This window comes from Chionomys nivalis, chromosome 5, assembly GCF_950005125.1.
Source record: "Chionomys nivalis chromosome 5, mChiNiv1.1, whole genome shotgun sequence".
In the NCBI taxonomy this organism is placed as follows: domain Eukaryota; kingdom Metazoa; phylum Chordata; class Mammalia; order Rodentia; family Cricetidae; genus Chionomys; species Chionomys nivalis.
In genome coordinates, this window is record NC_080090.1 from 55913255 (window position 1) to 55935515 (window position 22261).

Genomic DNA, 22261 nt, shown 5'->3' on the forward strand with positions numbered 1-22261 from the left:
GGAGAGGGCCTTTTCTTTTCCACCTCTCCCCCCCTCCACCCTGTTCCCCAACTGAAGCTTAACAGGTTGGCGGTATAATTGGGAGACTTTCAGGGGTCTCAGACTAAAGCTTAAGCAAGAGCCAAGGCATCTTCTACTCCCAGACACTGAGCAGCTGGGGTCGAAGAGCCAGCAAGTGAGGGGAGGAAGGAGCTGGAAGCAAAGAGCAAAGAACGGCTCACAGCAAAGTTTGCGAGGTCCTATGGCCATGAGTGAACTGGGCATGCAGAAGACTGGTGAAGGCACTGTGTCTCGCCTGCTCAATGTGGTGGAAAGTGAGCTTCAGGCGGGGAGGGAGAAGGGAGATCCTACGGAGAAGCAACTTCAGATCATCCTGGAGGATGCCCCACTCTGGCAGAGGTTCAAGGAAGTCACTAATGAAATGATCGTGACCAAGAATGGCAGGTGAGTTTGTCTGCCTCCTGCTTGTGCTGGCCTTGGGTGGGCGAGGAAGGTAAGACACCCTTAGTGCTGATGAGGCTGCTACTCTTCATTCAGAGGCTCCAGGCTCTCACGGAACACCTTACAGAAAGACGGTCTCAGCTGGCTGTCACTCAGCCAACTTAATTCATCTCACTGAGATCATCAGAGCAGTGGAAGATGGAGCCACCTGTCTTACACACACATTAAATGGAGGATTATTATGCAGGAGGGCATGCCCTGTGCACCGGGAAAGTGGGCTCAACTGTCAGAAACTGGTATTAATTTTTGACTGACTGTGTACCCCGGAGCAGACATGCACACAGCCCTGTTCAGAGAAATGTAAAAGTTGATTTTATTTGGAGACTAGACAGTCTCCTCTTAAATACAGCAAACTTGTCCGACAATTTTGATTAGTTGAAGCCTGGGATGGAAAGGGCAGATTTAACCACCTCGCCTATCCCTCGAGGGCAAGTGCTCCATTAGGATTGTGTGTTTGTGACTGTGAGAGATGGCATGGTAACAGCGAACGAAGCCGCAGTACCCTGTCTCAGGGATGAGAAGTTTTCTTTTTTTTATCCTCCCCTGAAGAGAGTGGGGATTATAAGTACGGCTCTCTGTTGGTCTGGCTCAGGTACTGTGAAGTTGCATCTGTTAAGGGGCTTCTGAGGCAATATTAAAAGCTTGTACTTAGCAGAGGAGATGCGAATGTTCTGAAAGAGACTCACTGCTCAGACACACTGTCTCCTGATATGGCGCTCACGTACCTTTTGGTACCCACGAGCACAAAAATATGAAAGACCGAAGGATTTCTGCAGGAGCGTCGGCTGAGCCAGGACTCTTATTCTGACACCTGGAGGGAAGTTTTGCTTTTGGAGAAAAGTTGAAGCCAGTCGAACTTCAGGCTGGCTTTTGTCCTTGAGTAAAATGCTTCAGTTCTCGGTGTCTTAGCTTTCTAATTTTGAATAAGACATGGCATGGAAAATGAGCTATCCCTTGCGCAGCTGAGAGAATTACGAACCCGAGAGCCTTTGCGTGACAGTAAACTGCTTTGTGAATCAAAGTTAGACTGTAAATAAGTGCATTTTCTAAACTGCGATCCCAGCAGTAGGGAAACGATCAGCCTTGCGTGATAATGGCATTTTCCTTTCTGAACAGACCCCCATACGTGTACTCTACATTTTATTACTCTAAATACTTGAACATTTCATTTCACTCGTTTCTTTTCTTGATAGAAAATATTTTTAACTTCAAAGAATTGCCCCAAACTCTTAAGTGGATTTGGTCTCTTTCAAAGATGAGTGATGTTGTGATTGTAAAAACTTAGTCAGGTCTGGTTGTGGGCGGAGCACTCAGCTTGTGCTTTATTATTGTGTAATCTCACAGGTGCTTAGATCCCATATTTGTCCACCAAAGTGACCCTCTATTACAATATAAATAAGTCCAACCAATAGATTAAAATATGGTTCAAGTGTTTTAGGAAAGGCAGTAAAATTTTCTGAGACATTATTAAATTCAATTTGATAGTAAATTATAGCAGAATGTACCTTTGCCATTCGAAAAGAGTGCTGCTTACTTTTTAAAAAACCTCCATAAAATTTCAGTATTCAAAGTTTAAAATTATTTAAATAATTTGAACCTCCTTCATGGAAAAGCTGCTTTACTGCCTGGTCCTGTGAGCCGCTGACTGGCTGAGTTTTCAGAAGCTTTGGTTAGATCAATGAGCTAAGCCTTGGGCACATGTGCTCCACGGTTCCCTTTTCCCTTCTTTCTGCTGTTCTCCCCATTACAAATTTAAGCAACAGCAGCAAATACTTTAGTCATTTGTGTTTGATAAGCTTTCAAATACAGTGGTAACTACAACACTCCCTGTCTGTACTTACCTTCCCCTCCACCATTTAAACTAGGAATTTGTGTGTTAGGTTGCAGGAAAAAATTCAGTTCCGACTATACAGGCAACTAAATTAAATATCTTCCCTCCTCCCTCCTTTCCCCATCCTCCTTTTCCTCCTGTTCTTTTTTATTCTTTCTTTCCTTTCTTCTTTCTTTCTTTCTTTCTTTCTTTCTTTCTTTCTTTCTTTCTTTCTTTCTTTCTTTCTTTCTTATCTTTCCCCTCACTCTTTCACTCCTTCCCTTCCTCCTTCCCTCCCTCCCTCCCTCCCTCCCTCTCTCCCTCCTTCCCTTCCTCCCTCCCTTGTGCCTTTCTAGTACTGGAGACTGCCTATATACTAGGCAACTGATGCACTATTGAGCTGTATTCCCAGCCCTCTTTTGAAGGGTCTCACTAAGTTGCCCAGGCTGGCCCTGAATTTACTTTGAATTCCAGGTTTGCCTTGAGCTTTTCTCTCTCATGCCTTAGCCTCCTGCATAGCTGAGACAGGTAGCCTGTGAGCTCAGACCCAATGTACTTGTTTTCTTTACCTATAAACATCTTCATCTGAGAGACAAGTAAGTGCTGTATTTCATGTATAGTTTGTGCAGTTTAATAATTTTGAGTTAGTTAAATTCACCTAGTACAGATTTTTAAGAAGTTGGAAGCATTTTCTGACCTATCTGGTGCTACTGGACTATCATAAATAGGAGCTGGGGAGGCAGGGTTGGAATAGGGGGTGCTAGTGATGTGCTCCTGCTAGCAGTTTCCAGGGAGGGCAGCACAAAAGAGAAAACCGAGGGTTACATCTCAGGCAGGTTCGTCTCCATGCCTGGGTAGCCCAAGAGTCGTTTTCTCTACACGTTGCAATCACAAGTTACAAAGATCATAGGCACCTGTGTAATCTGCTCCTCCCCCGATGCTACTGCGCTTTCCCCTCTGACTGGTACATGATTGACAACTGCGGCTGAGCTTATGCCTGCTTACTTTCATGTACTAACATTCATGTGTTTCATAATTATACAACATATATGCACATGAACACACGCGCGCGTACACACACACACACACACACACACACTCAACCCTGACAGCTTTCGTGAACCTCTGGTGACTGTTATTGTTTGGTGAGGAGAGTGAAGGCTGTTTTTGAGCAAAACCTCCTGAGTATTGCCTTGAACGGCCTCTGTTTTTCCCCTCCTTGCAAAGTCGGTCTCGTTGCTTTCACTTTTCTTCTGTAGCCCCAACTCCTGCTAACCTTTTCCAGCAGGGCTCTTTCCCAAGATTCCTGTTGGTGAAATAAAAACTGCTAGCTTCACAACAAAACCAAAGCCAAGTTTGTGGGTAAAACTCAATACCATGGCCCATCAAGCATGGTGTTTGGGGACGAGTTGTTCATGTTTTCTCATTTTCTCTGCTTTCCCTCTCCATCACCCCCTCTTCCTCTTTGAGGAGATTTATTTTCAAGGGTGGATTAAGTGCTGGTTATCTGTGAGTTAGAGGCTGATTCCCATGTCTCCAAACTCTTCAGAGACTCAACCCTCTTTGTGTTTAGTCATGCTTTGAGGGAAAATGGAAAAAAAAAAAGAATCACTTTGAATAGAAGTGGATTTCATCTCTGATAACAAAACCTTGCCATGAGTCATGATTACAGGTCATAGGTGATGTTTCAAGATCACTGTGGGTCAAGACAAAGAAGGGGCAGGGAAAGATGAGGTGGAAGGAGATTTACTTGGCTAAGAGGGAGGTTAGTCTGATTCTAAGACCTTTGACAAGGTCTTAGACTTGTCTAAGACTGACAGACTTATTCATTCCCCACTGTGATAACAGAAATTAAAATCACACGTCATTGTTTAGTTCATCCATGTGGTGATCTCAAAATCAAGGATAATTATAAAGTTCTTGGCAAACGGATCATTAAAGGGTATGAAACAGTTGATCATTCTATTAGTTTTCATATAAGACCTCTGTCCAAGCATCTTTATTTAATTGACAGAATTACTATGGGATGTGATTCATATAACATATCACTCATACACTTAAGGAACAGGTCAGTGGGTTTGACATATTCCCAGAACTGTTTGTCCTTCTCCACAACTGATGTAGAACATTTCATTGTGTTTTCCCCACCGAAGAACCCTATATCCCTTGACCCACTAGTTTGCCTTTTGCTTCTCTAGATTTACTTATTTTAGATTCTAGATTTACATATAATGCAATATTTGTTCCTTTGTGAGAAATTTTTTCTTAACCTAGTGTTTTCAAGGTTCATGTGTGTTGTAGCATGCAGCAGTACTGCAGACCTTTTGTGACCAAATATCACCCCATCATATAGATATAACATATTTTGCATCTATTCATCATTCAGTGGATCTGTCTGTTTTTGTATTACTGCTGCTTTGACATATGTGTAATCATGTGTTTTCATCCTGCCTGTATGCATTTCTAGGAGCGGCCTTGCAAGATTAAATAGTAATACCGACAGAGTGACTGTACCATTTTACATCCTGCACGGCTCTGTGGGAGGGGCTCCAGTCTCTCCATGCTCAGCAACACTTTCTGTTGTCTCGCTTTTCTACTGTAGCTTCCCTTGAAGGTGTGGGGTGACATCTTTCTTGTATGCTTTAAAGATGAATAGTGATGCTGAGAAGCTCTTTGTGCAGTCCTGGTTTTCTTACAATATCAAGTCTATCTGAATTTAGAAAGAAGGAAGAAATGCCATTAGGGGTTCTTTCTTTGTGACTGAGATCTCACACAACAGAGTTGAGAGATGAAGAAGGGGTACCCAAACCTATTGGAAATCCTACAGGGGGTTTCCTTCTCATTGCCCCAGCAGATACGGCTTTCTCTTTTAGTCTCTCGCCTAATAGGCTTATTGGAAACTTGGGGCCTCTGTACTAAAACAGGGGTGTAATAACACCTCCTTGCTCCTTGTAGTGAAGGAAGGCTTAAGTAAGGTATAACATATACTAACCCCTGGGTGCATATGGTAACTATTATCATTGGAAAAGGACCTTGCGCTAAATCATCTTGTTAGTGGTAAATGAGAACTAGGCTCTCCCAGTGTTTGATGTCACACCTTCATCTTGAGCAGTTGCATCATTCTGTGCTCAGTGTGACGGAACAGACATGCTTTGCAGATTTTGCTCTTATTTAAAATAACCTGCGACAGATGCATCCTAGCCTCACAGTGCTTTTAAACTTTAGTCCACAAAACAACAATTTATTTGCCATGCTTGTGCTTTTTCTTTTTTTCTTTTTATAAGACAGGGTCTTACGATGTTATCTTGGCTGACCTGGAACTCACTATGTAGACCAGGCTGGTTTTGAAAGTGCCACTCTTTCCTTCACTTGGCCTCTGCCACTATTCACGAGTGACCCACATGCCACCCTTGTAAGGTTTTGTTTTAAATAATGTAAAAGAAGAAGAAAAAAATAAAATAAAAAAACCCAAAATGTATCATTTTGGGGAAAGCTTGGGACCAGAAGACAGAGACCACTTGCGACCATACCTCCTGTGAACAAGCCATCTTCCCAGCTGTCAAAATGACTTTATGGATCTCTCTGATGTCTGTGTTTATGTTTCTTTGCAAATGACATGTGTGTGTTCAGTAACCCCTCTTGTCTACACCGGGCCAATACTATTAAACTAGTTGAAAATGTTAAATACTCAGAGAAAAGGAATAGTTCAGTCTGATGTCAAGAGAGAGTAACGGCGAAAAACCGCTTCTATTGCTTCTAAGAAAAAAAGCAGAAGAAAGTGGAACAGGGAAGATGCTGCATCACTAGCCTTCCTGGTGACCTGAAAGAGAAGTCATCTCCAGGAGGACAGTGGTATGGGACATGTGATTCTCAGCCAAAAATATAGGCTGGGAACACATTATCTGATGCATTTCTCCCGTAGACATTTTATTTCTGATGCACACACTTAGGCTCATTTATTGAAACTAATGTCACAGCAAGGAGGCTTTCTCAAGCTGCAGGAAATCAGCGAGCTGATTCTCGTGAAGTATTTATCCCAATACCTGGTAAATGTGCTAAGGATTGGCCCTCTGCCCTTAGCCTCATGACCTCCAGCTGGCCAGTCCTGTTGCTGTTTTAGAATTTTACCTTGGGTCACTTTGGACATTGGGAGCACATGCGGTTATCTACTCTGTCCCTGGCTGGCAGAAACCACTTCCCTTGTCTTTTCCTTTTGAAAACAGGAAGTCTAGAAAGAACTGGGGGAACTTAGTGATGGTGGCTATGTGGTTTCTCTTTGTGGTTAATAACTAAGCTATAGCATTAGAAGTGAGATATTTAGATAGATGTAAATATTGGCATCGTTCTAGAGGGTTGAAGAAAGACCAGTGAACTCATATTTACATCTCAAGATGTATTTGCCTTAAACAGAGATCCCCACAAAATGGTCAAAGACAGGCGGGGTTTAGGGTGCACACAGTCTCACACTCCTTCCTGTGTCCACAGTGAGCTTGGGTATGGTAAGTCTCTGAGAAGTCCTGTAGGAAAAGAACTCTATCTGGTCCCTCAAAATCCCGCTTCCTGCTTGCTTTCCCACGCAGTGGTCTACATGCTGCGTCCTTTATTCCCAATCAGGGTTCCGTGCGAGTCTGGCGCGGGTGCGTCTATAGCCTCAGGATGCTAGAGACAGAGCTGCTCGTGAGAATGCAGCATCTGAGGACACACGTGTTATGTCCTTCTGTAGGAAATAACTAGACCGGTGGCCCCCAGATTTTAACTCACAGAACAGTGTTTTATAGTCAACCTCAATGTCATATGCATTAACAGAAAGAGGCTCTGGTGGTACTGGGGCTTTGGTCTTAGCTGCTGTCTGTGTGGCCTCCCTTCTAGATCATTCGGTGGAAGGTCTCAGAGGCAGAAAAGCCGCTGGGGCAAGAAGGAGAAGGGATCCTCTAATGTCTCCTTTGGGGGCTGTTTCCGGCTTCTTTCAGACGGATGTTCCCTGTGCTGAAGATTAGCGTCACAGGACTGGACCCCAATGCCATGTATTCCTTCCTGCTGGACTTTGTCCCGACAGACAGTCACCGCTGGAAGTACGTCAATGGGGAATGGGTTCCCGCAGGCAAGCCGGAGGTCTCCAGCCACAGCTGTGTCTACATACACCCGGACTCTCCCAACTTCGGGGCCCATTGGATGAAAGCTCCCATCTCCTTCAGCAAAGTGAAGCTGACCAACAAGCTCACCGGAGGTGGGCAGGTACGCGCAGCCTCCCCACACACCAATCAAGAAATATCAAGGGTGCATTTAGGCAATTAGAGGGGTCCTCACCAGCCTCTTTGCCCACAGAAGCCGGTTATTTCCTGGAGTCCAAATGTAAACAGGAATAAACAGCTCTTAATTGGTGCTTCAGTTTTTAATGGACTTCCTGATGTTAAGAGAACGAGCGAGAGTGCACTAGTTTACTTAATCACCAAGCTCTTTTCCGTTTTGTCTTGCCTGCGGTGCTTTTTACCCAGCCCAGGGAGGGAGATGTTTGTGGGTACCAGGTTTTGTTCCCCCCCCCTTTTTTTTGGTGTAAGTGGCATGTTGGCAATAGACAAATACCTTAATAAAAAGCTGCTCCTAAATGAAATAATTACTTCTTCTGCTTGGGCATTATGATAATTATCAATAGAATATTGAATCAGCTTTTTTTTTCCAGAAAAAAATCCAAACAAACCTTAAATAAGGAATGTTTTATTTAAAATCTCCAATTAGGGTAAACACGATGTGTAGCCTTTTTTCCTCCATTTCTGTGGCAGGTTGCAAATCCAGCTCCCTGGGAAAGGCTGTTAGCTGCTTTATAAAATGCAGACCATTTGCAGGCGTTGGAGATGGGACTTGGGGGGACAAGGTCTGTTCCTCTCCCCGGCCTTCATGCTTTGCTTTGTTTGTTCTGAGCCTGGGTCTTCTCCTTTCTCTCTGTGCTAAGTGGCAGGAAACACAGGAGTTCAGAGTTTAGGAGGTAGAAGTAACGCACTCCCAGGCTTTGTGTTAGCCAGAATATTCTTTATTAAAGTGCAAATTTGAAGGTTGCTTGTTCCTGCCTCACTATATCTCACAGCACAAGGCTTTAAATAGCCTTGCATTTAAATCATGAAGAGTAAATTTTGTATAACTTTCTGATATTAGATTTCCTTACCCTGTAGGCACGGCTAACAGTTTTGCATTCCTGGAATTCTTCACATATAAACAAATATATATTTAAACAGATTGAAATGTATATTGTCATACTGAACATAAAGGCAGCAAGAAATTGGAAGCTGGGATTTGGGTAGAATAGAGAAAGCTTAACTTTGGCCGTTTGCCTCTGATCTTGGTGTGACTGTCAGTGTTAGGCTTGCTGAGAATGCCTGTAAAAAATGTCCCCGTTCATTTTCACATAGAACTTCATGTGTCTGTCCCTCGCTGGGGTGGGTGCTGAACTTGTGAGGAACCCACGGTGCTGGCTGGCTGATCAACTATGATGTCCTAGGCTTAGCTTTGCCTTCTAAGCCCTTTTTTCCCCTTCAACAGATAATGCTGAACTCGCTACATAAATACGAACCTCAGGTTCACGTAGTGCGTGTTGGAGGCGCCCATCGAATGGTCACGAACTGCTCCTTCCCTGAAACCCAGTTCATTGCTGTGACGGCTTATCAGAACGAGGAGGTAAGCAAGTGTGTACCCGGGTACACATCTGTGTGGCCCTGTGTCTGTGTGTGTGTGTGTCAAAGTTACATGGAAGTGCATGGTAGAGTTGGTGGGGCGTCTTTTTATTGTCAGTGAGTAGGAACAGTGATAAAGCTAAATAGTGAAGTCAGTGTAGAGTTTCTCATGCCTACCTCCTAAATATTCCCTAGCCTGGCTTCGCCATCCCTTGAGTTTGAATGCATCCCCTGGCGATCAAGCTGTGTAAAATCTAAGCACGGACCCTCCTACTGCTCACACGGTTTCCCTGAGAGGTGAATCAGTGTGGGGCTGGCTGAGAGAGTCAGAAATCTCCTTTGCGTGCAATGCCAGCTTCACTTCCCACCCAAACTTTCCAGGCTTAAGCCAAGAGAAATAACAGGGCATCTGCTCCTGACCTGTACCCCTTCCCCTTTTCTAGAAAGAGCTGTACTTTTACTTTTCTTTTCTTCCTTCACACAGAGTCATAGGCTCTTGCAGACATCAATAGTTTGTTTGCTGTTTCTTCTTTGTGATCCCGAGCGCTGTGCCCACTTGGCTCACTTTGCGCATCGTTTGCTGTGTTTGTCCCACAGCGCAGCAGACAGTGCAGTAGTGAACCATGAGACATGGGAAGGGAAGAGACTAGGAAGAGGGAATTGTGACTTTACGGAAGTTCACGGGGAGACCAGGGCTGTGTCTGCAGTGCACTGTTTCGGTAACCCATCTTCTTGTCTTTGCAAGATAACAGCTCTCAAAATCAAGTACAACCCTTTCGCCAAGGCCTTCTTGGATGCCAAGGAAAGGTGAGTGGAAGGATTTCAGTAAGAACTTGTGAACCGAATTCTGCAAACACGGGGCTTCCTGAGCAGAACTTGAGCTTGGATTGCCTTTGCTAAAAATATGTCGCAATGGTCAGTTTAGTGCTGAACGAACTCAAAAACAAAATTCAGACCAAATGACAGTAATTTGTCCCTATAGCAGCTCCTGTAGATCTACTAGAGCCTGCAGCTGTCAGTGCTTTATCAGCCTTGTTTTACTGTGGATTATTGAATGTAGCACAACCACCTAAAATGTGATTTAGGTTTTAAATAATTTTCTCTGTGCTTTCCCAACTTTTGAAGAATATGTATGGTGTTTTATTTTAATTTTTGAGACATGATCTCAGGCAGAGCAGACTGACCTTGAACTCACTGTGTATCTGAGGATGATCTTGAATTTGTGATCTCTCTGCCTCCATTTCACAAGGGGTTACAAGCATGAACCACCATGCCTCACGTATGTGGCGCTAGAACTTTGTGTGTGCTAGACAAGAATTCTACAAACTCAGCTATAGTCTCCAAACCATGAATACGGTTTCTTCATGTAGGATCTCTGTCCTGGCATGAATGGTGATCTAGCAGTTTGCGCGAGTGTCTTGCCAACTCCCCACCTTTTTTTCCATGGAGGCTAAAATGAAAGAGTAGTGTTAACCATTCTTGTCTCCTAAAGTACTGGGAGGGTCACCTTTGAACTGTCCTGACTTTACTGACCAAGCTTCAAAATTTTCACTGTTTTTTTTTTGTTTGTTTGTTTTCAAGACAGGGTTTCTCTATATAGCCTTGGCTGTTCTGGAACTAGCTCAGTAGAGCAGGCTGGCTGGCCTCAAACTCACAGAAATTGACCTGTCTCTGCCTCTACCATTCCCGGCTTTCGCTGATTTTTTTTTAATAAAACGTCTAATATTTCCTTTTCCTTTTAAAAGTTATGGATTGATAGACAGCCATTTTTAATGCTATGCCACAGGAATCTGTTCTGTTCAGTGCCTGGGAACATTTTGATGACGTGGAGGACAAGCTTAGATAAGTTTTTGAGATAACAGAGGTCCTAAAGAACAAGTTGATGTATATGAGGTGACAAAATCTACATCAAAATGATAGTAGTATGCCATGATAGAAAGAATTCAGAAATCCACTGGGCTGTGGTGCTCATGTCTTTAATCCCACTATTGGTGGATCTATTATATCACATATGGATCGTCCCAAAACCCTGTGCAGTTTATTTATTTTTTTATTATTATTTTTTTCTTCAAGGCAGGGTTTCTTTGTGTAACAGCCTTTGCTGTCCAGGAACTCGCTCTGTGACCAGGCTGGCCTTGAACTCAGGGATTGAAGGCGTGCACCACCACTACCGCCTGGCCCTTGTGCAGATCTTAACTATTGTTGTTACTGTCTCATCTTGTGAGGCATGTAAAAGAATCATAAAACCAATCAAATCAAAGTAAAAAGTGATGGCTGTAAGGCTAATGGGGAAGGAAAAGTAAACTTGTTACCATGTAGACTCAGTGTCCCTGGGAAGGCAACCTGGGGAGGGTAACAGCTTTGATTGTTCTTATTCCAAGAAGTTTATCACCCTCTGCAGAGAGACTTATGTGCTTTATGCGGGGCTGTAACAGACTCTGTGATCTTCATTACTCTTCCAGAAACCACCTAAAGGACATTCCGGAGGCTGTCTCTGAGAGCCAGCATGTGAGCTATTCTCACTGTGAGTGGAGGGATAGCATGTGGGAGGCATGCGGGAGACACGTGGGGCCACACGGGAAGCCATCTCTCTCCAGGCTCGTTTTCCTGTCATGATTGTGCCAGGCTTAGTCCAAACCAAGACCCCCATCGATCATTCCTCTAACCTGAGGCAAGTGTCTGCCTTTCCTAGAGTTCCTAGAGAGAAGCCAGGTTCCCAGGCTGAAGAAGCCCAAGCGAACCTTAGGTAGGACCCTGGAATGGAAGTCATAAATGTCGCACGCTCTAGCTCTCTGATAAGATCTCCTAACACGCATCCAGGCTTATTTTCTCCCTTCATGCTTTCCACTCTTGCTTCTTTGGTCTGGAGTTTTCGTTTTCTTTGTTTTGGGGTCCTCATTGCAGCTTCTCAACAGGCTGTGGCCTCAGGTGTTAGAATGTAGTTGAGTTTTCTGGAGGGCGGGAGACCTGGAGCTCCTCACACCTGTGATTCTGAGGTAGCACCGGGCATTCCTGGCGGAGCCTCTTTCTCCATGCCCCAGCACAGCAGAGGCCTCATGGTGGAGCCGGACTTGTGAAGTCGCAATGGTAACCCTAGAACAGTGACAGGGAATGAGGCTGACTTCTGACATATTCATTTTTCTTTTTAATTGAAAATAGATTCTTCTCTTAAACAATACATCTGACCCCATTTTCCCCTCCCTCCAGCTCCTCCCCTCCTCTCCTCTCCCCCAGATTTTCTTCTCTTCCATTTCCTTTTCAGAAAGGAGTAGACCTCTAATAGACAACAACCAAACACAACTAAAGAAGATACAATAGGAGGGAAAGAGCCCCAAGAGCAGGCAAAAGAGTCAGAGATTTACCCGTTTCCACTGTTAGGGGTTCCACAAAAACATCAAGCAGACAGCCATAACATATATGCAGAAGACTGAGTGCTGATCTGTGGAGGCCCCGTGCTTGCTGCTGCAGTCTCTGTGAGCACATCGGCCCTGCTTAGTTGATTCAGTCCTGGCTGACACGCCCTTTAGCTGGATGCTCGTGGATTGTCAGAATGATTCTTGCTGCCCTGCGAGAGCTTTGGAATTCTTCACCCCCTCCTAGCCCCCAACTGCAAGTCATCTTCTCTGCAGATTTGTCAGCAGAGCCTTGCAGAGAAGCCATTAGGAAAGCCTTTTAAAGGGACTGTAGTCAAATACTCTCTTGTTTAGGTTAGCACCAGGGTGGACCCACCCCAGCTGTACTGCTTTCAGCAAATAGCCTGAGGTGTAGATAGCGCCGGGCAGACTAACTGGTCTTGGGGTGGTGTGGGTTCTGCCTTGTTTTTGCCAAGAATCAATCCTGAGTTTTGGCTTTACCTACTGTACATCTGAATCCTGAATCTAATAATCAATATAGAGAAGTTTTAAATTTCCTCTGAAGTGTCTATGATTTTAATCTAAGAAATAGACTGATTGATAAATAGAAGTATATAAATTATAAACATACAAGAATATGAGAGCCATACAGAGACACCAGAGACTCAAGGAAAGGGCTATGTGGTTAAAACTTAGTTTGTTGGGTTACAGGAAGAGCCTCGAGGCGTCTGCTGGTGGGGGTGGGGAGATGGTGGTGTTCGCTGTGGAAGGGTAAAGGGAGCAAGCAGTCCCATCCTGGAGGCCAGGTTGCCTTTCGATGAATCTGTGATGGCCTGTGAAAGTCTTCTGGGTAGGTCTGATAATACCAGTAAGGGGGAGCCCCAGGGAAAGCTGCTGACTCACTTCCACATCTGGATCTCCCCACAAGAACAGCATTTTAGAGCTGTCTCCGAACACGCAGAGGGCCTACATTTGGGTGGCTACATTTGGGGTGGCTACATTTGGGGTGGTTTATCTTGATCCAGGTGGAGCTGATGAAGAAGTCAATGGGATGGGGATGCTGCTGCATTTTTTTTTTTTGAAATTTTTTTTAAAAAAAACCACATTTATATTTTACATATACGAGTACTCTGCAGTACACCTACAGGCCAGCAGAGGGCACCAGATCCTGTTACAGATGGTTGGGAGGCACCATCGGATTGGTGGGAATTGTAGTCCGTGCTCTTAACCACTGAGCCATCTCTCCAGCCCCAATTCCACTTTCACATTGCTATGATCTAGGTGATGATCCTCAGTCACTGTGCTTAAGGGGCGGCTGTGGCCCGGGCTAGCGTCCGTTTGGTATTTAAGCTGAGATGGCTTCTTGTTTCAGGACTCACATTGCTAAGTCTTAGTTTTTCTCCCAAACCCACTTAATGTAGGACGTTCTGGTCAGGATCTTCCCCAATCGTCTCTAGGAAGTGTTTTGTGGGCTTTTGAAAGTTCAGTGGAAGGTTTGTGGTGCAGAGTTAGCTCCTCATTTTCCATGCTCTCAGAATCCTATTTGTAGGCCGTGCTGGAAGACATCACTTCCCACTGGGTAGAGAAGAGAGGGACCTTTCTTCTTCCTGTGTAATCACATAAACAACCCGAGCATCTGCAGACAGGGAGTTATACACACATCTAATGTTTCCTAGACTAACGTTTACTTTAGTTAAGCCAGAATGACTTTTGCCATCTGATTGTGGAAGTTTCTGCATTTTCTTCTTGTCTATTCCAGTGGGAGGCTGGATCCTTTCCAATTCGGACGGCATGTGCACAGCGGGAAACACCAATTACCAGTATGCTACGCCTTTGCCTCTGCCTGCTCCCCACACCCACCACGGCTGTGAGCACTACCCTGGCCTCCGAGGACATCGGCAGGCTCCTTACCCGTCTGCCTACATGCATAGAAACCATGCTCCCTCAGGTGTGTGGTTCAGCTAATTAAACCCTTGGGCATGTACCTCGGGGGTGCATAGCTGTTAAGAAGAAGTACCTGGAGGTGGAATTCTTTTCATCTGTAGTACACACACACACACACACACAATGCATGTATATGTAGTATTTCATATACTAATATTTGATAGGAGAGTTTAGTCTCCTCACCTTTCATGTGTGTGGAATTGATCCCAGGGCACATGCATAGTAGGCCAGGACTTTACCACTGGGCTACAGCCTCAGCCCTGTCCATGGTCTCTAATGGGCATGAAAGGCCTCGACTCAGGGTCCTGATGTACTGACCATTTTAGGCTGATGTCTAATGCTAAGTCAAGTTGTGGGGTCTGAGACACTCATCTCATTGTCCTTGAGGGCTCCTCCTTATCACTGTGTCCTGGTTCAGGAGTCTGGGTCCAGTGCAGGAGAATCACAGTCCAGTTGGTTCAAGTCTTTGATTGAGCTGGCGACATGCAGACTCCACTCCTATAATTTTCCAGTCTTATTTCAAAATTGGTATTGTCATTTTTCCTTATTGGCTGTTGTCTGGTCAGTCTTGGCCTTCTGCATTCTTAGACCCTCTCTGCATATTAGATTTGTTTTTTTAAAAAAAAAGAAGGCAGATGAAAGCAAAGATTAATTTTTAATTTTGATCATTCATGCACCACATAACTCCCGAGGATCAGTTACATGCCGGGTTCTGCTTTAGGCACATGGAAGAGATGTTCAGATACCTTTCCCACGCGGAGGTCCCTGTCCTAACATGAATGACCAATCCCAAATACACAGATGAGTGCAGTTCATGCTGCGCCGCGGGAGAGTGCTTTCCTCCCTCAGTGACACCCGAGCTCTGCGTTTGCAGAAAGCTTCCTGGTCATGGGTGATCTCTCCCTGGAAGCTTCAGGACTGCTGCCAGTGTAGAGACAGCGGCTTAACGACCCCGCGAACTGGCAGGGCCTCGACCCCGCGAACTGGCAGGGCCTCGCTTTGCTTCCAGGTTCTTCCTTGTGCTCAGCACACGGATCTCTCTTCAGAGCCCTCTTTTAGGAAGGTGATTAAGACCCAGGCTTTCCCCCAGAGGAGCTACAGAAATACATAAAAAATCAATCATAATACAGGGGAATGAGTGGTCTAATGGGGGTCTCATAGCTGCAGCATCGCCTGGGAACTTATTAGCTCTCTGGTGTCTCAGGCTCCACTCTGGGGCCAGAGTGCGTGTTTTAATAAGATCCCCAGGTGCTGGTAAGCACATTAAAGTTTGGGAGACAATCTGTAAACCGCACAGACCAATGAACTGTGAGTCGGTCGGCCTGGTGGGCAGAAAGTGATGTCCACAGGGAACGGAAGCGGGAGTCACAGGAACGAAAGGGAGGATGATAGGCATTCGCTGGCAGAGATGCAGGGTGCTTCCGGGGAGGCAGTCCCCACGTGGACGCAGAAAGGTGAAAGAGCCTGGGCTCCTTAGGTGACAGATCTGGACAGAAGGTGGAGGAGGGGTACCATTGGTAAGAGCTGAGACTAAAGAGGTTGCAAGTGTCAGCAGTGAAAAGCAGCAGCATGCCCCAGGCCTGATTTCGTTTTCTGCTGCAGGACATATTGTCGGAGGTAGGGTGATTTGTAAAGAAAAAGAATTTATTCCCTCACAAGGGAAGCCAGCTAGTCCAAGACCAAGGCACTGGCCTTCCTTGCTGTTGCACTATAGCATGGAGGAGAGTGGGAAGGGGACTACATTCATTTTTTATTTTTTTTTAAGATAAAGAATCCCCTTTCACAGTAATGGTGCCACTCCAGTCACGAGAATTCCCACAGGACCCACCTATCAACACGGTTGCATTGGGGATTAAGTTCCTAATGCATGAACGTTGGGAGACACATCTGAACCCTAGCACCAGCATTGTCAATAGGAATCTCCTCCTTCCTTTCCCCCCATGGCCCTCTATCACTCCTTCTTCATCTATTTTCCTATTTTTAATTTAAAGATTTTTTTTTATTATGTATACAGTATTATGCCTGCATGTATGCTTACATAACAGAAGAGGGCACCAGATCTCATTACAGGTGGTTGTGAGCCACCATGTGGTTGCTGGGAATTGAATTCAGGACCTTCTGAAGGACAGTCAGTGCTCTTAACTTCCAAGCCATCTCTCCAGCCCCGTATTTTCCTTTCATATACACTACTCATTCAAATGAAGATTCAAAAAAGTACAAGGCAGTATTCTTTCTTTCCTTATAAAAATATATACATTTAATGTATACAGTAATATATTGATGCACACATACACACATTCACACACACATACAGGGAAATTGTTACTATGTTCAGGGAAATCAACATTCATTTAAAATATGAAATAGGTTCTCCCTGGGCATTGGTGGTGCATGCCTTTAATCCAAGCACTCAAGAGACAGAGACAGTCAGATCTCTGAGTTCAAAGCCAGCCTGGTCTACAGAGTGAGTTTCAGAACAGCCAGGACTACATAGAGAAACCTGTCTTTAAAAGAAGATTCTCCTAGTAAAATTTTAGGATGTAATACATTATTATTATTATTATTTATTTTGAGACAGTGGTTCACTTAGCCTAGGATGGCCTTGAAGTATGTAGCTAAGGCTTCTGGTCCTCCTGCCCCTACCATCAAGTGCTGGGGCTACAGGGGTGGACCTTCACGCCTGGTTTATGCAGTTCTGGGGATCAAACCTTGGGCTTTGTGCACACCAGGTAAGCACTCTGCTAGTCGAGCTACACCCCAGCCCACCTCACAGTATTAATTCTAGTCAACATGCTCTGTCCTTGATCTCAGCGCTGACTTGTGCCTTCCCGCATCTCCCCACCCCGGGCAGCCCCCATCCCACTCTCTGTGACTACATACCCAACGATTCTGTAGTCGACACCCAGGTGAAGCAGAATGCAGCTTTGTTCCTGGGACCTCTAAGGAGAACGAAGGCCAGGACCTCAGACATCTCCTCTAAGCTTTGGCATCCCTGGGACTTTGTTTAGGGATGCTGTTATGGTCCATTCTTGAAGGGCAACAGACGATGAAGGGAATCAGGTGGATCTGCGTCACACAGGGCACCTTGTCTATAAAGTGACGACGGCGAGGTGTTTGGGGAGGTTCTCAACTGAGCAGCACTCGGTCTGTAGTTGACATTCAATAACCACAAGCGTCTTCCTATTTTGCCATGAGATGATGTCACTGGTCGCCATATTTGCATGTTCTGTCAAGTGAAATATTATTATTTCCCCAAAGTGAATCTGATAGAAAGCTCAAGCAACAATCTGCAAGTTTTCTCGGGACCTGACAGCTGGACTTCCTTGTCCTCCACACCTCATGCCAGCATCCTGTCTGTACCCCACACCAATGGACCAATCAATCCAGGGCCCAGGTAAGCAACGCCAGGAGCTGGCTCTTAGTGGGACTTGGAGGCTTCCTGTGTCTCTCAGATCTCATGTGCGTCGCTTCCTGAATGTATCGGTTTAAGCTATTGTTTTGACAGTAAGCCAGCAGGAAATGAAAGCGACAACTGGCCAGCTCTTTTGTAACTGGGGATAAACTCTTTGTTTTATAGCCACAGCATTTTATGGGCTTTGTACCAGGGAGCAGAGTTGAGAGGTGAGGCCCTGGGATGTGAGCATGATAGAAAATCCTTATAGAATACTACATCTTGACATCACATATTTTTTTAAATCTAACCTCTACAACAGTTTCTGAGCTATGCAGAATGGTTTATTTCTGAGGATATAAAAAGTGGGATTCAGAGGTAAGAAGTTATTTGACCAAGGCCACAGAGCTGATCAGTGGTAGAGGGGCCACACCAGGTGCTTGGGAGGCAATGTCCTGCTGGTTTTATCTATCACATTGCCTGCCTTGGCCAGAGGGAGGTCATACCACTGCCATACAGTAAAAGAACCTTCCTTTGACTGCCTTAGGCATGTGAGACAGTTGCAAGGGGGTGTCAGATGATGACTCGCTGTTTGAGTCTGAGGAAGCTGTTACTAGCGGGACCAGCACCAGAATCTAGCCATTTTTTTCTTATTTACCATATCTCACTGAGTCTCTTGGATTTTCTGCAGAAATAGAGACTAGAGACACAGTCCTTGCCAGAAGTCCCCTTCCCATCACTGCCCATCTTTGCCCTTCTTCTCACTCTCAAGAGGTTCTGGGAATGTACATGGGCTTGTTGGTAGCATCTCTTTGCTGAAGTATCGTCACCAGTTCCTGTCTCTCTGTCTCGGCAGTCCCTACCCATGCCTGTGGACCATCAGCAATGGAGGCGGGGGCCCTGTGGCATCGAGCCCAGAGGTGCACGCCAGCACCGCAGGAACCTTTTTCCTTGGGAACCCTGCTGTCACTTCAGCTTCCTCTGTGGTCCCCACCCAAGCAACCACTGCAGCCGGGGTGGAGGTCCTGGGTGAGCCTTCACTGACCAGCATTGCTGTATCCACCTGGACAGCAGTGGCCTCGCACCCTTTTCCAGGCTGGGGTGGCCCCGGGGGAGGAGGGCGTCATTCCCCGTCTTCGCTGGAGAGTTAGGCAGGCTCCTAGGAGCCTACATCAGCAGAGAACTATATGTGTAGGTTCATAGCAATCGCATCTGCTGATTCCAGTGAGTTGGACCACAGGAACTCTTCACCCAGAGGGCCAGAGGGCTGCATGGTGACGCCAGAAGGCCTTCCAAAAAGAGTGGCTTAGTTTGGGTGATTCGGATTTTACTCCTTGCATCTCCACCATTTCCCATGGTTCCCCTGCTTTCTCTGCGCTTACCCCTGCCACGCTTAGGTTGTGAAGTCGGCTTTGTCTTTGGGCTCTGTCCACTGCTTCCTTTTCTCTGGAGTTAGTGCAGGGTTAGTTGTGAGGAAAGCTCAAACTACCTAGTGAGGCTACTGGGTCTTAGCTCTGCGCAGCCTTGGAAAGGATGTGCGGCCATCAAGTCTGAGCTGCCTTCTGCTCTGATACCCTAAGATGTGAGCCCATAAAGTTAACAACAGGAAGCTGGTGTTAAAGTCAATCCCGTGTTTTTTTTGAAAGCGTGTCTGGAGTTGAGGAAATGAGGTTGACTCCCTCACTAGCTCATAATCAATGGCTCCCCATTTCCTACAGAATGAGACTTCTAAATGAGACTTTAGGTGATGCCAAGCAGTTCAAGGACAGCCCCTCAACCTCCAGCTTCAACTCCTTCCATTAAGCTTTTAGCACCAGTCAAGCAAACGGCTTTCCCGCCTCTGAACACTGCTGCATTTGCCCTCTTCTGTGCCTGAAGCAGCTCTCGCTCAGTCCCACCTGTGTGAACTGTACCTTCTTCGCCAGGACCTCCGGTGTCAGTCACCTGAGGTGAAGTGTGTCCCCTGCTCTCCCATCTTTACCTCAGGCACAGAGCTCACCTCTTTCCGCCTTGTATTTCTGTGAGCGTGTCTGTCTCCCTCATCGACTGTACGCCTCCTGAGAGTGAGGCCCAGCCTTCCTGTCATTGTGCCCATAGCCCCTGGTATTGTGCCTTGACTACCCTCGGTGCCCAATAAACATTTGCTGAGTTGAACTGGTGTGAGATGTGTGTTGACGGGGAGAGGGGACTCTGACTTTAGCCTGTGACACGTGTCGGTTAGTCGGTCTCCATCACCTCAGGCATGACCAGTCACCATCGTAGTGACACTTGGGAATGAGTGAGCTTGTTAGGGACCCCTGGAGCCCTTACAGGAGTATAGATACCTGGGATGCACCACCGCTGTGGGAACAGAATCCATGGGCTGGCTTCAGAATCTGCTCCTCAAAAATCCTGGGACGTGGTTGAAGAGCTAGGCAGGAAGTGACTTATTTCAAACATAGAAAGAGAATGGGGATTACTCAGGTCCTCAGTTCATGAATTTCTGCTTCTACCTCAACCAAGGTCAATGTTGTAGTCAGTGAGCAAAACCATGGCTTCCTTCATCTTTCCTCTTCTTACCCATTGTTGGCTATGCTCATAAAAGGAGCGAACCGAGCCTTCAAGACCTGAGCGTTGGATTCTCTGCACACAGCCACCAGACTGCACTGATTGATGGGGCCCAAAGCTCTCCCACAGCGAGGTCCAGGTTCCACCACTACTCCATTCGCTGAGTCCCTCACTCTGAGGCTTAGGGCGCCAAGCATGACACTGCGAGGTCCTTGGCCTCTCTATAATGAAAAACCCCATACCACGTGGATAACTGAGGTTCTTTGGAGAAAAACAACACCTCAGATCTCTGGAAACAACAATTCCTAAGCTACAGGGTGTCCTGGGAGTTCATTGTACTCTGGTTGGGGTTGCCTGGCTAGAGCTCTGGGCCACTAATTGATGTGAATGCCTCAGGCAAGCTATACTCATGTGGCTGTCCTTTGAAAGGGCGCTTCATCGTCACATTCCCATGGCAGTGCTGTAGCTCAGGTCTCCAGTGTCTCTGTGACACCATTAGACATCATTAAAGTCCTGAAACATTAGCATCTCTGCCAGGTGGTATTTTTATAAGTTTTAAAAAGTGGCCATAAACCTGGGTGGTGGTGGCACACACCTTTAATCTCAGCTCTTGGGAGGCAGAGACAGGCAAATCTTGGTGAGTTTGAGGCCAACCTGGTCTCCAGAGCTAGTTCCAGCAAGCCAAGGCTACATAGAGAAATCTGGAAAAAAACAAAACAAAACAAAAATGTGGCCATACTCCTTCTGTCAGATCTTTGAGTGACAGCCGCTTTCAGTTCCTTGGTGAAGGCCTTGTCCCGGTTGCTATAACAGTGCCTTGTGTGCCAGTGGGTGAATGTGTTCATGTCTGTATATGCCTATTTTATTAAATATGCAGGTATGTATTATTAAAATATGAGAGCCCGTCTTCGGCTTCACCTTTGCCATACCTCCCAGCCCAAAGCAAACAAAGCATATGGTCCAGAGGATCCAAACAACAGGAAGCCAAGAGCCTGCATTCTCTTCCGTTCACCTTGCCCCAGTGGCTCCGAGCCTCTGCAGAGCAATACAGCGTGCAGCAGCCGAGCTGGAGGTGAAAAGGCTCATCAGTGTTGTGGGATGCTCAGCTTGGGGTCTGAGCTGGTTTATATAAGTATACAAGTGATAATTGCATCTGCATTTAGGACCTTCTTGCAGTTAGTTATCCAACCAGAGCCATTGACCTTCTGATCTTTACTCCAAATAGTCAAGAGCTAATTTGCATTTGGGAAGAGCAAGAGTATTTATTGAAATGATATCTGATGTGTTAGATGAACCTTTGAGTTTCCTCACTGTTTCCTCACTCCCGTACTTTTATCTGGATTATTATAAAACACAGCTGGCACCACATCAGGTCTTCAGGCCTGTCACGTGAAATTTAGGAGATGACTAGAATCCCATGTGAATAGAAAATACTCTGTAATTCTTCCAGCTAAGTAGTAGATTCTTCTCCTCCTATTCTATTTTGCTGTATTCCATTCTGTTTTTTATTCTGTTTTAAAGCTCTGCTGCTCCTTTTCTGGCTTTTATTTGGACTTGTGAGACTTCACCAACTTTTTCATCCCTGAGTGAGCCAGCTTGTCACCATACCGACCTCTGCACCCTGTGTTGGAGCCAGGCGTTATAAGGGACTGTTGACTCCCTTCTTGTCACTCAGTGGGCATTCCTTGAACTTGGAGTAAGTTGTGGAGAGGCAGAAGGTGCGAGGGTATTGCTTCCATCACCTGAGCCATCGACAGGCCGTCTCAGTGAAGGCTGTCGTCACTCCATCCTAAGACTGGAAGAAAGCTGGGTGAATAGCAGCAGACTAACGGGCCACATAAAATTACCCTTGCACAGTTGGTACACCACATCCTTTTCCCAGGGCACAAGTCTCTGCTGAGGGTTACCACACTCCCACTCAACTCCACCCCTCCAAGCAGAGAGGGTTGGATTGGGATTTCTTGTTTATACCACAGTTCTATCTGTTACAGGCTGTGTGGGGCTCCTCAGACCACAGAGGGCTAACTAAGTATTTCAAAAGAAGAAAAGA

General features: G+C 45.8%; 1 protein-coding gene across 1 annotated transcript; it reads left to right on the forward strand.

Annotated features, from left to right (window-relative positions):
* Positions 1 to 241: 241 nt before the first annotated feature.
* Tbx19 (T-box transcription factor 19) lies at positions 242 to 18815 on the forward strand. The gene is made up of 8 exons (XM_057770578.1): positions 242 to 444; positions 7282 to 7546; positions 8846 to 8980; positions 9722 to 9783; positions 11439 to 11500; positions 14089 to 14277; positions 17532 to 17667; positions 18521 to 18815. The coding sequence occupies exons 1-8, from the start codon at positions 242 to 244 to the stop codon at positions 18813 to 18815; spliced, it is 1347 nt and encodes a 448-aa protein (XP_057626561.1).
* Positions 18816 to 22261: the final 3446 nt, after the last annotated feature.